Source organism: Phascolarctos cinereus, unplaced genomic scaffold (genome assembly GCF_003287225.1).
Source record: "Phascolarctos cinereus isolate Bilbo 61053 unplaced genomic scaffold, phaCin_HiC Scaffold_5;HRSCAF=322, whole genome shotgun sequence".
In the NCBI taxonomy this organism is placed as follows: Eukaryota; Metazoa; Chordata; class Mammalia; order Diprotodontia; family Phascolarctidae; genus Phascolarctos; species Phascolarctos cinereus.
The window spans coordinates 466,019,843-466,035,822 of NW_027555958.1; the positions used below are offsets into that span (position 1 = coordinate 466,019,843).

The 15,980-nt window shown below is 43.2% G+C and overlaps 1 protein-coding gene across 6 annotated transcripts in view; it reads right to left on the reverse strand.

Annotated features, from left to right (window-relative positions):
* JAK1 (Janus kinase 1) overlaps window positions 1-15,980 on the reverse strand; it is a 142,985-nt gene that overhangs the window by 56,223 nt on the left and 70,782 nt on the right. For 5 of the 6 annotated variants that reach the window (XM_020993023.2, XM_078156688.1, XM_020993024.2 and 2 more), the window contains 2 exons: window positions 5,058-5,140; window positions 2,897-3,095 (listed from right to left, as the gene is read on the reverse strand). In XM_020993023.2, the coding sequence (XP_020848682.1) occupies window positions 2,897-3,095; window positions 5,058-5,063 (205 nt within the window). In that variant the 5' untranslated portion in view covers window positions 5,064-5,140. Of the gene's footprint in view, window positions 1-2,896; window positions 3,096-5,057; window positions 5,141-12,593; window positions 12,695-15,980 lie in introns of those variants that run through there. The other variant, XM_020993025.2, reaches the window with a different exon arrangement.

Here is a 15,980-nt window from a genome sequence, read left to right on the forward strand (position 1 = left end):
AGCTGTGTGACAACAGACAAGATACTCTGTGTCTCAGTTTCCTCATCTGTAAAATGGGGATGATAATAGCACCTTGAGCTCAGGGTTGGCAGGAGGGTCAAATGAAATAATGGGTGTCAATCACTTCACAAACCTTCATTTTCTCTAGAAATGTGAGAAATAAATTCTGAAGGAGGTGGGAAACCCTTCCTCATCGTCCTTCCAAACGCTGGTTTTTACTCTGTTGTCCAATGCTCACACACTGCCTCATCCATCACATATACAAAATAATTTCCTGGCAGCGGTGAAGGGCATGTGTGTTAGAATAAAAACCAACCCAAGTGACTTTTGACAGTGATTAAAATCTCTTAGCATGAATAATAAATAGGTTTCTTAAGTACTCAGTATATTTATCATAAATGGTTTTCATTAGCGGCTGCCTAACTAGAGGAGGCATGTTTAATGAAGCTGGTCCCATAGCTTTCCCTCACCTCTCCCTTCTCCCTCCTTCATCTGCCCCTCTTTCTTGCTCTGCACTCCCAAAATCAAGGGCCATTTTCCCTTAGCAAGAGGGGTGAAAAAATAACCATCAAGATGACTGAAACTACAGATGCTAAGACAGCATCCCATTCACTCCCATCTTTCCATTCTTCTTCCCATTTGCTCCCTACTGAAGAATGAAAATTACTTGGATTTTTTGAAACATAGAAGCGGAAGATAAAGGTTTGGCATAAATCAATTATTAATTGTAGATTGATTTGACCTACAGGCAGTCCCTGACTTACCAACAGCTTCCTAAGAGTCAAATTAGTGCACATCCCTAATTTAAACAACTGAGGATTGTTCCTCCTTGAGTTTGCCTGGGAGCATGAGACTTGGAGGCAGGAGCGCCTGTGTTTGAATGCCAACTCTGACACTTTAGCTGTGTGACCCCTGGGCATTTCAATTCACCTCTCTTGACTTTAGCTTCCTCATCTCTAAAACGGGCATAATACAGCATTGATTTCATAGGATTGTCACAAGGATCGTGAGATTAGAGCAGGTGTTCTTAACCAGGACTCTGGGAAACTTGTTTTTAGAATAGCTTGACAATTGGATTTTGACATAATTCACTTCCTTTGCAATTCTATGCATTTTATTTTGCGCATTTAAAGTTATGATTCTGAGAAAGAGTCCATAGACTTCACCAGGCTGCCTGCCCAGGGGGTCCATGACTCAAACAAGGCAAAGAATCCCTACTCAGCATCAGAGCCCAAAGACCCTAGGGGTCATCTGAACCCAGGTCTTTCTGCCTACTCTCTCCACTACATCTTCCAGCTGTTCAGGAATCACGAAGAACTGAGGAAGGGTTAACACACAGCCGAGAAGAAAGACCAAGTTAATCAGGTGGAAGATAGAGATGGAAATTCCAGTAATACATAGGAAATAATACTAACTGATATCTATCTAACAATTCAAAGTGAGCAAAGTGCTTTATAGGCACTCATATCTCTTTTCAGAAAATTAAAGAAGCAATAAATGAAATGGATGCTCTTTGTGAAATTTAAAATGTCTTTTTTAAAATGCAGTAAATCTTTCTAATGGTACTATTGGTGGAGCTGTGAATGGTCGAGCGATTCTGGAAAGCAATTTGAAATGATGCCCCACAAGGTTACTCAGCTGTGTATAACCTTTGACACAGTAACACTTCTCCTAGGCCCTTGCCCCAAAGAGATCAAAGAAAGAGGAAAAGGACCCACATGCATAAAATACTGATAGCAGCTCTTTTTAAGATAGTAAAGAATTGGAAACTGAGGAGGTGCCTATCAATCGGGGAATGGCTGAACATGCTAACCATAGCATATGTGAATGTGATGGAATACTACTGTACTTTAAGAAATCATGAAGATTAAGAGATTAAGGCTTAGGAGAGAGTGGGGAAGACTTGCATGAACTAATGCAGAAAGAAGTCAGCAGAACCAGAATAATTCACTCAGTGACAGCAATATTGTAAAGACAAACAACTCTGAAGGCTGACGACCTCTCATCAAGGCAATGACCGGCCAAAATTCTGAAGGATTCGCAGTGTTCAACTCCTTCCAGAGAAGTTATGGAGTCAGAGTGAAGAGTGGGACTTTCTTTTTTTTCTAACCCGGCCAATCTGGAGATTTGTTTTGCTTGATTATATGTGTTTGTAACAGGTTTGTTTTTCTTTCTTTGTCATTCTTTTCTCTTCCTTGATTTTCAGGGAAGTGAGGAGGAGAGAGTGGATTTTCACTGATTAAAAAATATATATAATTTTAAAAGATCTTTATTATGCCCATGAAATAGATATGGGGTAGACTTCATTACCCTAACATTACTGTGATTTTACAGACAGAGAAACTGAGGCACCCAAATAGAATGCCGCACAGTGAGTGTGAAGAATGAAACCATCAGACAGCCAGGTTCACGCTCATTTGACTAATAAACAATAGTCTGTGAATATTTACAAACAAAGAACTTTGCTGATTAACAGCATCCCTGTGTCATGCGTGGTGGGGACCCTCACAACCTCACACCAGAGAGCCTGCTGCTTGGGCTTCTGGCCTACCTTCCACTCTGCTGTCAGAGTGGTCCTCCTGAAGCCCAAGTCTGACCACATCATCCCCCTATTCATTAACTTCCAATGGTTCCCTTCAAGATCATATAGAAAATCCTCGGGCTTTTAAAGCCCTTCACATTCCTGGCCCTTTCTGACTTTTTCAGTCTTCTGGCACTATCCTCCTTCTATGTACACAGAGATTAAGCAACAGGGCTACTATGAATCTGAAACTGGATTTGAACTCAGGTCTTCCAGACTCCAGGCCCAGGGCTCCACCTACCGCACCGCCTAGCTGCCTCATGGGTAGGGTGGCGCAGTTTGCAGCTGGGTCGGGGGTGGACTGGGAATACTCACAGCACTCCTGCGCAGCTCTGATGCTCAGGTCTTCCACAGTGTACTCCCCACTGAGTATGTGGAGGGGTTTCCTGTCAGGCAGATAGAACACCACCTGCACCCCAGGCTCCAGCACATCCAGATTCACCTCGTTCTTTTTGTAGCTCCTCATTTTTGCACAGAACGCCATGGCATTGCAGTCCTCTTTGAAATTTAGATACTATTTGGGAAGAGAAGTGGAAATTACGTAAAGTTATAATAGGCTCACAGCTCCTGAAAGACAATCCATGGAGCAGGTCTTCGGGTCCTCTCCACGCCTCCCAAATAAAAGTGGATATACCAGAATTCCAACCAATTCCATTTTAAAGGCATTTGTTAAGCATCTAACAAGCGCTTAGGCCCCACTAGCCCTAAATAGTGAATCCTCTGACCCTGGACCCTTCCCTCCCTTCTCTTCCTCAGTAACTCCCACTACGGGGGGGGGGGGGGGGCTGAGGCAGGCTCAGCTCTCCTAGCTGGCAGTGCTGTTTGCTGCCCTAGAGAAGAAGAAACCCCCAAGGCACATGTGCCCCGGAAGCCCCGGGGCCTGCCTTCCCCTTTGCTTTGGTTTCCTCTTGAGGTACTCTTTTGCTTCCAGACGGGGTCCCCAAGGAGCAGCTAATGCCCATGGGAGAGCCCAGGCCAAGATGCTCAGTTCATGGGGCTTCCCTCCACCGCCAGGGTTCATTTTTGCTAAGGCCACTGGAAAAATCCCAGTAATGCCTTCAAAGAAGGTCCCTGAGAGGGTGAGGTGGGCACAAGTCAACTTTCCTCCTCCAAAAAGATAATTAGATAAGAAAAGGCACTTAAGCAAAGCTTTTCCTGACCTTCCTTCAGGCCAGTCTTTAGAGATTTCACTCTCTCTGAAAACTACTTGGCAACACGTTGTCTATGTGTTGTATTGACTTCTCTGTGTTTAGTCCTTTCCCCTCCCCCGTTCCCAGCACAGCGTAGACTCCCTGAGGGCAGGCCTGTTTCATTTGTCTTTTTTGTTTTGTTTTGTTTTGGTTTTTTGGCGAGACAATTTGAGTTAAGTGACTTGCCCAGGGTTACACAGCTAGTAGGTATCAAGTATCTGGTCTGAGACCGAATTTGAACTCAGGTCCTTCTCACTCCAGGGCCAGTGCTCAATCCATTGTATTCCTGTTTCATTTTTGTCTTAGAATGTCCAGCTCCTGGCAGAGTGCGAGGGACATCATCATAGCAGTTCACATTCAATTAACCTTCAGAGGTTTGCAAAGAACCTCAGAGGCTTTATCTCATTTTGGTCCTCCCTACTGGCTCTGAAGGAGGTGTTCTTACCATCTGCCATTTTTTCCTTTGTTTTGTTTGACTAGATTTGCGGCATCATCCATGGTGGCATCTCCTGGTGATACTTCCTCGACTAATATGGATCAATGGGCACCTGCTGTGCACTTTATAATCTCAGAGAGCTGCTTGGAGAAGCTTCAGTGACTTGCCCAAGGTCACACAACTATTAGGAGTCAGAGGCAGGATATGAACCCATGTCTTCTAGGCTCCAAGATCTACTCTCTCTACTGCACCACTCTCATTTGAAGTATTGCAACTTTACAGTTTTACAGTCAAAGAAACTGAGTCTTGGAGAAATGAAGTGACTTGCCTAGGGTAATATGACTCGTATATGTTAGAAGTGGGACTTGAATCCAGGTCTCCCAAACTCCAAGACCAGCTCTATCCACTGTACTACTACAACTCCCCATAGCCCCATTTTACAGGAGAAGAAACTGAGGAGAGAAAACAGGCTGACTTACCTTGGACCACACAGCTGGTAAGTGTCTGAGGCCAGATTTGAACTCTGGTCTTCCTGACTCCAGGCCCAATTCTCTGTGCACTGGGCCACTAGCTGACAGAAATCTGGACTTGGAGTTAGGAAGATCTGAATTTGAATCCTGATCAAACACTTTCTAGCTGTGAGACTCTGGGCAGGTCATTTAACTTCTCTCCCAGCACCAGTTTCTTCATCTGTAAAACGGGGCTAACAATGGCACCCATGTCGCAGGGCTGATGTCAGGGTCAAATGAGAAGACATCTGAAAAGTGCTTTGCAAACCTTAGTGGACTTCAGAAATATTATTAATATTATTATCATGATTATCCATATAGAAATAAGCAAATGAATGTACCTGCATTTATTCGGCTGTGTGCTGCCCTCCTCCTCAGAAAGTCAGGTTGTCTTCACCTTCTCTCAATCACTTCAAAAGCTGATCTGAGCAGAGAAAGAAAGAAATGAGCTCCAGGATACCTCCCTTCGGACAAGAAAACAACACATCTGACCCATAACTAAGACAAAGTCACCAATAAAAGACCACGAGAGCAGCAAGGAAAGACTTCTTCTGAAAGGCTGGTGTGGCCTTTGAGGGGCCAAGAAGGTCCCTGGTCAAGGGTAGAGACATCACAGCCATCATTGTCTTGTTTCATCTCCAAAATGGAACCAGGGCTTTTGCGTCCTGTAGGCAAGGACCCTGAGCAGGTGAAGGATCCATCACCATTTGGTCAATAACATTTCTCTGGGTGGTCTGTAAACAGCTCCCCAGAAGACCTCTCCTCATTTCCTTGAAAATTCACGCCCCTGCCTCCAGATCACTTTGGATAAAAGTAAAGCTGTAAAATACTTTTATCAGCTGTCCTACCCGAGGGCTATGACTCAATCAATCAGTCAGACTTTCATGAAGTGCCTACTATGTGCCAGGCACTGGGCATACGGAAAGAAGCAAAAGACCATCCCTGCTTTCAAGGAGATTACAATCATGGAAGGAAGAGAATAGAAGGGAAGATGGATCTGGGGAGTGTAGAATAAAATGTTTCTGCTTCAGCAATTCCACGTCAAGACCAGATTGATCTAGGGGGATTTAGAGATTCAGATATAAAGAAACTTTGAGTCACCCGTGCAGACATTCATTAAGAGCTCACTCCAGGAAAGGCATTGTGTTTGGGGCTGGAGATAAAAAGAGGAAAAAAGTGGCACAGACCCTGCTCCCAAGAAGATCAGGCCCCTAAACAAGGCTCTCATATGAGGCAGATGGGTTCAGCCCACAGAGAAGGTTCAGACCAAGGAACATGAGAAATAACGGAAGCATTTTTAGTATTAGCAGAAAAAAAATCTGGAAATAAAATGGTGCCCATTGACAAGGGAAGAATAATCACATTACAGAATATGAATAAATCCAGTATGACTAACACAGAGAAGCCTGGGAAAACTGGTACAAGCTAATATGAAGCCACGCAGAACCAGAACAACAATATGCAACGATTACAATATTCAAGTAGGGAACAGAAGGGAATAAGCCTTTATTAAGCACCTACTATGTGCCAGGCACAGTGCTAAGCACTTTACAATCATCATCTCATTTGAGCCTCACAAGAACTGTAGGAGGAAGCTGCAATTATTATTCCCACTTTACAGTTGAGGAAACTGAGGCAAACAGGGTTAAAAGATTTGCCCAGAGTCACACAGCTAGTGAGTGTCTGAGTCTCAATTTGAACTCAGGACTTCTTAACTCCAGGTCCGGTGCTCTGTCCACTGAAGGAACTGTGATTTCGGCAACATGGACTTCAGTTGTGAGAATGTTCTCCACAGACGCCATTTGTAACTGCTTGTGACAGTGGATAAGTCCTCTCTTGGACACTTAGCTGGGGCATCATCTACAAAATGAGAGGATTGGACCCGATGACCTCTGTGGTCCTTCCTGGCTCTCAGTCTGTGACTTAGGAAGGTGCCAAGTCAATTAACCAGGGAAGTTCACTGACTTGCCCAGAGTCACTCATCTTACAAGAACTGGAGACTGGTTTGAGCCCAGGTCTTCCTGACCCTTAAGTCCCATACTTCTGTCACTTGGGTACTTGGCAACGAAATGAATACAAACAATGCAAGTGAAAACAACCTAAAATCCAGCCAAAATCTAATTAGTAAGACCAACCTTGGCCTCAAAGGCTAGGAATGCACTTCTCCTCTGCCCTCACTTCAATTTGATTCTATTGGCAGGATCAACAGGACATGAGAAAGAAATGGGAGGAAGAAGACTAAGTAAAGAAAAGGTGGAATGATCCCTCGGTAAGATGACAACTCTCCTCAAAGAAAAATGAATTGAAACGATAACCTCAGCAAACTTGCAGGATATAAAATAAATCCACACAAATCATTGGAATTTCTACATAATACCAATAATACCCAGCAGGAAAAGATAGAAAAGCTCATTCAAAATAACCAGAGAATGTATAAAATACATTAAGTCTACCTACCAAGATAAAAGCTGTGCAAATATAACTACAAAGTGCTATTTCTAGAAATAAAGACAGACCTAAATAATGGGAAAAATATTCATTGTTCACAAGTAGGATGAGTCAATGCAATAAAAATGGCAATATTGCCTAAATTAGTTGACTTATTCAATGTAATACCAAACTGACCGAAAGATTATTTTACAAAACTGAAAAATAATAATTGAAATTTACATGGAAGCAAAAAAGGTCAAGAATCTCATGGGTAATAATGAAAAGGAGGAATGAAGGGTGCTTAGCAGTGCCAAGTCTCCAACCATACCACAAGCAATAATTCTCTAAACAACTGGGTGGTTGTTGTTCAGTTGTTTCTGCCACGTCATGCTCTTGGTGACCCTGTTTGGGGTTTTCTTAGGAAAGATGCTGGAGTGATTTGCCATTTCCTTCTCTTGCTCATTTTACAGATGAAGAAACTGAGGCAAACAAGGATAAGTGACTTGTCCAGGGTCACACAGCTAGGAAGTGTCTAAGATCATATATGAAATCAGGAATATGAGTCTTCTGTACCAGATAACAAAGAAACAGATTGATCAGTATAATAGATTAGGTACTCAACTTACAGAAGTAGATATATTTAGTAGCATAGTGTTCAGTAAACACAAATGCCCCAGATAATGGAATAAACATTCATTATCTGACAAAAACTCCTGGAAAAATTAGGCAGCAGTATGGAATAAATCAGATTTAGATCAAGACCTAATAACTTACACCAAGATAAGCTCCAAGTGTAGGTGACCTAAGTATATCATAAACAAAATTAGAAAAATGGGGGAAAAAATACCAATCAGATCAATGGATAGAAGGAAAGTTTGTGACCAAACAAGAGATACAGAGATTTACAGAAGATAGATCATTTGACTATATAAAACTCAAATTTTTCCACAAACAAATCCAATAAAGCTAAGATTGAAAGGGAAACAATTAACTAGGGAAAAGGCCATTGCAGTACGGTCTCATGTCTAAGATATATAAAGAACTAATTCAAGCTTATAAGAAAAAGAGCCATTCCCCCAATGGATAAATGATCTAAGGATACGAATAGGCAGTTCTCAAGGGAGGAAACTCAGGCTATCTATAGCCATGTGAAAACTATGGTCCAAATGACCACTAATTAAATGAGGCAGGTACCAGGATTATTAGAATCGTCCCCATTTTATTTATTTTTCCATGCATTTTAAAAATTTTATCTTTATCTTGAGTTCCAAATTCTCTTCCTCCAACCCTCCATTACCCATTGAGAAAGCAATAAATCTGATACTTATTATATATATATGAAATCATGCAAAACATATTCCCACATTAGCCACAAAGAATGAATGGTGTTGAAGACTTCTACAAATCTATGATGCATGAACATCAGCAAAAGTAGGAGAACAGTTTATACAGTAACAACAATGTAAAGACAAACAACTTTGAAAGCTGTAAGAACAAGGACCATCCAGGACCATCCATGATTTCTGAGGACCCACGAGAACTGATGATGATGATGAAATATGGTGATGGATTTAATGGGCAGAACAAAACACATATTTTCACATTCCTTCAATGACGTAATTTGTTTTGCTTGTCTGTGCTTATTTCTAACAAAGAATTTGTTTTTCTTTTCTCTTTCTTTCAACAGGATGAGAAGGAGAGAAAATGGATTTCAGTTCATTTAAAAAAGCAATTTTTAAAATAGAGGGGGTGGCTACAGATGTGGACTGTTGAATTTACTTTCAGATGAGGTCATTGCGTTATTAGTTTTACTCAATTGCTATACTTTGTTACATGAGAAGTGAAGGCAATCTTTGCTTATAATGTAAAAACAAAACATCAATGAAACTTAAAAAAAGAAATAATGGCTGACATTTCAAAGAAATTTAAGGTGGGGAGAGATCACTTTCAGGAAATGGAAGGCAGGGGGAGGCCAGGGAGAGGAGCGCTAATCCCTACCCACTGGACGTAAATACCCCAGAGGAAATCACACAATCCAAGGAAAATGAAGGTGTGAAGGTGTGGTCCACCATACACACTCCCACACCCTAAAATAGCTTTGTTTACACTAAACAGCCCAAGGCAGAAGGCAGACTATCTAAATAAGAGACTTGAGGGGTCCATAAGGAAATCACCAGCAATTACAGATATGGGGCTACAGGTTAGACATGAGGGATCCACGTCATGGGGGCCTTACTCAGGTAATATCATTTAGCAAGCACCACTCTATACACACCACTCTATCAAACATTTGTAAGGGGAAGGACTAGAGGAAAGAGTTCCCCCAAAATCAGCGATGACAACAGTAAAAACTAGTACAAAAATATCCCACATGGAAATGGAAAAGGAAAAAAAAAAGCTCACTACACACAACACGATAGTCCAAATCAGTTTGGTACAACTCACAGAGACTTCAACTGGCAGGCTGGACCTGAGTTCTAGCTTCTACTGAGCTGTGTAATTGGGGCTAGTGCCTTCCCCTTCCCCTCTCTGGTCCTCCTTTCCCTCCTCTGTAAAATGAAGAAGCTGGACTAGATGAACGCTGGGGCCCCTTCCAACCCTTCGTGGGTGCGCAGTCTAAGTGGTCACACTTTGAAGCCAGAGAAGAGCTCTTGCCTTGGCCACAACTTGGTTGAAGCGACTAAAGAGGAATAGAAGGAAGAAATTTCCTGAATAACTCCAGGCAAGGAAAGATTTCCTTAAGTATTAATGCTGTGCAAAAATAGACCCAGTACTTGCTGACAGACGAGAACTGGACCTAACATCTCACTGGGGTAAGACACTTCGGCATGAGGAAATCTCTCCATCAATGCAAGTCAGCACCTACATTGAGAAGTTGGGTGACATACCCAGGGTCACACAGCCAATACGTCAAAGGAAGGACTTGAACCCAGTTCTTACTGATTCTAAGGCAAACTTTCTAGCCGTTATACCAGGCTGCCTCCAGTAATACTTGTTTAATCAAGAGATATTCAGACATAGACACCCCATCACTATCGTATCTGGACAGCCCAAGGCTGAACATTTTAATAATCTTTTGACAAAACAAAGAAATCAAATAAAGGTGGTACAAACTTAGAAGATTAATAAAGGTATACCAAGTCAGCAGAAAAATGAGGGTAAACAAAGGTAAGTCAGTGGGGCTCAGTGCCCAATATGGGTTTGGAATATTCTAGGGGAAAGGTAATATATTACAAGCTGAGCTGGCATTTTCCCATAGTCCTACCTGAAGGCAACAAAGCTCCCTCTGCCATTCCTCCATGAGGGCTAGAGATGGCCCTGGGCTCTTGAAAGGACCCCAGCCAGCAGGTCCCTCCAAGCGAGTAAGAGCCAGCCCAGGAGGCTGTCACTGAAGGACAGTTAAGGGCTATGGAGCTGGGCAATGGGGAGTATTGGATAGAGTGTAGCACATAAGTTCAAATCTCAACTCAACTCAACTCAAATCTCAACTCAGATGCTTACAAGCCATGTGACTAGGAGCAAATCACTCCACCTCTCTGGCCCCCAGTTCCATCATCTGTACATTGAGGGTAGCCAGTAATGTCCCTTCTATATCTGAATCACTGGGGCCCAGGAAGTCATGTCCAACCCCATGATTTTACAGAAAGAGAAACTGAGGCCCAGGGGGGAGAACAGACTTGCCTGAGGTCTCTCTAGATGCCATCTGAATCCTTTCCTTAATATTGTTGTTGTTAGTGCCAGAGAGATGTGGTAAAATGTGGGCTTGAACCCTGTGAAGCAACAGACTTTTCTCCCCTTCAAAATCATGGACTTCCTTCTCCTTGACTTGGATTCAAGGGGCATAAGAGCCCTGTGACTTTGGCCAAATTACATCATATTGTATGAAAGTAAGATTATAATCCAAGCCCCATCCACCTGCAGGGCAGGGCAGGCAGGTGCAACAACAGGCGCCCCGTGCTCCAGGCTATAGCCATTGAGTGGAGCACTAATGGAGAGGCCAAACAATGGAGTTCATCTAGGTTCGTTTGTTTGACTCTGTTCCTAGAACACAGCCACGTTTCTCAAACCTTCTTTTCTCCCTGATGACACCAGTACAGAGCCCTGCAGAGATCAGACACTGCTAAAGAGGGGATGATTGCACTCAATTTTGTTTCATAGAATGAGAAACTTAAATGAATCCTTAGGAACTCGTCTAGACTATACCAAGCCCTCCTTAAAGCATGAATCCTGCTCGTCTGTACATAGCTGTTTGAATGCTGTCTCCCCATGAAATTGTGAGTGCCTCCAGGGCAGGACAGTCTTTTGCCTTTCTTTGTATTCCCAGCGCTTAGCCTGGCATATAGTAGGTCCTTCATAAATGCTTATTGACTGACTGACTAAGTGATTAATAAATGCTTACTAACAGACTGAATAACTAACCACCACTCTCCTCAGTTCAACCCCTTGCAACCAGGAGTCAATAAGTAGAATCCTAGGTACTTCCTACATGCCAGGAACTGTGCCAAGTTCTGGGGATATAAAGACAAAAAGGTGCTAGTAATGAAACTGATGCTATCTTTGTTTCTGGAAAGTGACATCCATCTGTCACGTGGCTTCACTCATCATCCCCAGGACTCCCCAGATCAAATGTCTCCATGACAGTCACCACTCTATTAGAACGTCCATTCCTTTTGGGCCAAGCTATCTCCCGTCAGCGTCTGTAAACCCAGAACTTAGCACGGTGGCCGGCACATAGGAAGGATTTTCAAAGCTTTTCCATTCATCGTCAGTCAGAAAGCCTTGTGAGGTGAGGGACACAGGTGGGAATGTGCTACTGCTAGGCTATGAATTTGTTGGAGTACGTATTTTGTTTCAAGATAAAATGCATCAACAAAACAGTGACACCACCCCAAAATAAATAAATTGATGGATAGATGGACGGACAGGTGGCTAGATGGGTGGATGAATGAAAGAAAACTATCAGCCTCACAAAAGGGAGAATTTCTGGTTCTTCTGCTCATGAACACACCCCCACCAAGTACATTTCGATCTTATTCTCAGAAAACAGAAAGGATTAAAGGGGAAAACTTAGAATTGAAAAGTACCCTGGAGGTCATATAATCCAAACCTCCATCTGGCCAGAGAGATGATGTGATTTGGCCAAGGTCACAGGGCTCTTATGCCCCAGAATCAAGGCTTGAATCCAGATCAAGGATCTGATTTTGAAGGGGGAAAAAAGTCTGTTGCTTCACAGGGTTCAAGCCCACATTTTACCACATCTCTCTGGCACTAACAACAACAATATTAAGGAAAGGATTCAGATGACATCCAGAGAGACCTCAGGCAAGTCCGTTCTCTCCTCTGGGCCTCAGTTTCTCTTTCTATGGGGTTGGACGGGATGACTTCAGCAGCCCCTTCCACCTTCAAATCCAAGATCTTGTGCCCTGACCTGCTGTAGCTTCACCTACCTTAGGCCCACCAGGCTTTGCTTTTCTGGGTCTCTGGTCCCAAGCATCCATCCACCGCAGCACCCCAGCAGCTCCCCTCATGCCAGTGGAAGCATCCTCCTCGTTCAGAAGGGCTCCAACCAGCAGAACTGTCAGAATATAAATATCAAACCTGCTATTTTCTCCTGGCAGCAAGGCAGAATGATTGCTTTTCTATATGCCGCTGTGCTTTCCAATTATAGCCCAGATTCCGGGAAGGCCCGAGAACACGGAGTGCAGATTCACTTACAATAAACTTCTAGGGACGATCAAACAATCAATGTCTGCTCAATCGCTCACCATTTATTGCCTCCCGGGTCCAGAAAGCTCGCCTTCACTCAGAGAAATCGACTTCTCCAGATGAGGCTAAGTTTTGCAGCCACCAGAGTCAATACCATTTTCCTAAAAGCTCTGTGGTGTCTGGGATGCTCCCTTACCCTTTCTATTCCCTGGAATCCGAGGACAATGAACATGCCTGGGAACAGACTGAGAGGGCTAGAGAAGAGAGGGCTCAGCAGGCCAGGAAGTCATGTCTGCCCTGATTCATGAAAGGCTGGAAATGAAGGCTTGAGGGCAAAACAAAGTCCCCAAAAATTCCTAAAATGAAATGATGGAATCAGCTGCCCCCTCCTCTTAACCTGCCCCCAATGTCTTCATTCTAGTGAAAGCCAATTGAGCTCCTTGAGGGCCAAGACCCTATTTTTTGCTTCTCTTTGTATTCCCAGGACTTAGTACAGTGCCTGGCACATGCAGTAGGCACTTAATAAATGCTTATTGACTTGACTGGCACATAAAAGGTTCTTAATGAATGTATATTGTTAGAATCTACGTTTCTTGAGAATAGGATTGGTTTTTACTTTTCTTTGTATCCCAAGTACTCAGCACAATCCTTGGCACACAGTAAGCAGGCAAGATATGTTTGTTGACTAACTACCTTGTGGAGGTTATAGGGGTAGAGATGTTCTCTGTGGTTCCTTCCAACACTGAGATTCTATGATGGTCAGCAGATCTGAGTGAATGACGGCTGAGGGTAAAGGGAGGTATCAGTACCTCTGCATCTTTAAACTAATCATTCATTCACCCATCTTTTAGGGAATGCCTTCTATATGCAAGATCCATCTAGGCAGCAGGGAGCTAATGACTTGGAAGCTGGAGGATCTGGGTTCAAATCCTGCCTTTAGTTCTATTGCTTATGTGATCTTGGGCAGATCACTCCATCTACCCGAGCCTCAGTTTCCTCATACGTAAAATGGGAGGAGGTGGACTAGATGGCCTTCCAGTTCTGGATTCATAGTGGCCTTAAATAAATCTACCCTGAGTCTTTTCTTCTCCACATGTCACATGTCACGTTCCTTCAAATGGTCCTCCTCTGGCGTGGACATGGGGCCCTCCTCCAGCCTTGTTGGCCTCCTCTGCATGAGCAAACCCTTCTTCAGCCTTTCAACATTCTGCCTAAAACGTAGTACCCCTACTCCAGACTGAACAGTGTTTCCCAGATTTGATTGGACCGAAGAAGAGTAGAGCGACATTACTATATACAGTTCAGGGGACAAAGTGGGTACAGTGCTTGAGTCTGAGTCAGAAAGACTTGAATTCAAATCCTGCCTCAGACATTTGCTAGAAATTTATTTAACTTCTCTCAGCCTCTGTTTCTTCATCTGTAAAGTAAGGATAATAATAGCATCTACCTCCCAGGGTTGTGGTAATGAGATAATATTTGTAAAGCATTTTGCGAACCTTTAAACCTATAAAAAATTAGCTGTTATTATTACTCTCTTGGGTCAGTTAGGTGGGACAATGGATAGAGTGCTGGGCCTGGAGTCAGGAAGACCTGAGTTCAAATCCAGCCCAGTTACTTACTAGCTATGTGACCCTGGGAAAAGCATTTCACCCTGTTTGCCTCGGTTTTCTCATCTATAAAATGAGCTAGAGATGGAAATGGCAAATGACTCCAGTATCTCTGCCAAGAAAACCCCAAACGGGTCATGAAGAGTCACACACAACTGAAAACCACTGAACAACAAAACTGCTATCTGGCCCAGACTAGGCACCAGTAGTGTGTCTGTAGCTCTTTAAGATTCACCAAGCACTTGACAAACACCATCTCACTTGATCCTCACATCAGCCCTATAAGGGAGCTTCTGTTATTACCTCCATTTTACAGAGGAGGAAACTGAGTTAAATAACACTTGCCTAGGGGCATGTAGTTGTTGCCTGAGTTAGGATTTGAACTCAGGACTCTCTGATGCCAAGCTCTGCACTCCATCCATGACACCACCTAGCTGCCTAATCAGGCTATAAAGTCCGCAAGGACTTTAGACTTCAGACTTCATGTCTAAACTATTCTCAGCTCTTGTTGTCACCAGGAACCTCATCGAGCCCAGCTACTACATTTTATTCACGTAATTTTCTCTTCTTAAAATTAGGCAAGGGGCTGAACTCCGGAGGATGGAAACTCGAGGGAAAATGTTGCCCCGAAACCTTTGCTGCCATCTTTCCCATTTCCCTAGGACCAAAAGAGGCACCATTTTGGTTCACCAGTCACTGTGGCTGCATGCTGGCTCCCAGGCGCTGCCTTTCATCTTCTTCACTGCTAGCAGAAAAGATAGCTGCACTCTCCTTCATGAAGCCAGGCCAAGATTAAACAGGAACCAAAACGCTCCTACGAGGGTGCTGCTAGATGGTGTGGGATGGAAGGGACCTAGAAAGGCGAGGGACAGTCACTTCCCCACTCTGCTCCTCGGTTTCTTCATCTGTATCGCTATTCCAACTCTAAAGAAATAACATGAAGTTTCCACAGATGAAATTTTGGAGCAAAAGAGAAAAAAATCAAGTCCATTTTCATATGGAAAATTTGTGAATAAAGAGCATTTTTCTACATTAATTTCTATTAAAGACTTCAGAGGGAAGGAAATCACTGGCTCGAACATTTTTCAGTGAGCCCCTGTTCTCTTGGGATGAAACACACCACACCACACACAAGATACGTGACCAGCCTCAATTTCCTTTTCTATGGTGTAGGGTTATTTTCTGTCTGCTTATTTTTAGCAACAAGGACACAAGCAACATTCTATTTTTGAATATTCTGGGACCAGGAGTGTACAGCTTCTAGGGACATCTCTGGGAAAACCTGATTATGACAGAACCACAGGACATGTTTGGAAATGACCTTAGAGAGAAGCCAACTTAAGCCATTCATTTTTATAGATGAGGAAGCCGTACAAAAAGAAGCTACATGTGTTAAAGTGACCAAATTCCGAAGGTGGCCAGCCTTAGGCTTTCACTCCCAATTCCCCCACCCTGATACCATCTCAATTCTGTGAAAACTTCCCTCCAGACTCAGGAAACTGCCTGATTAACAGATACTTA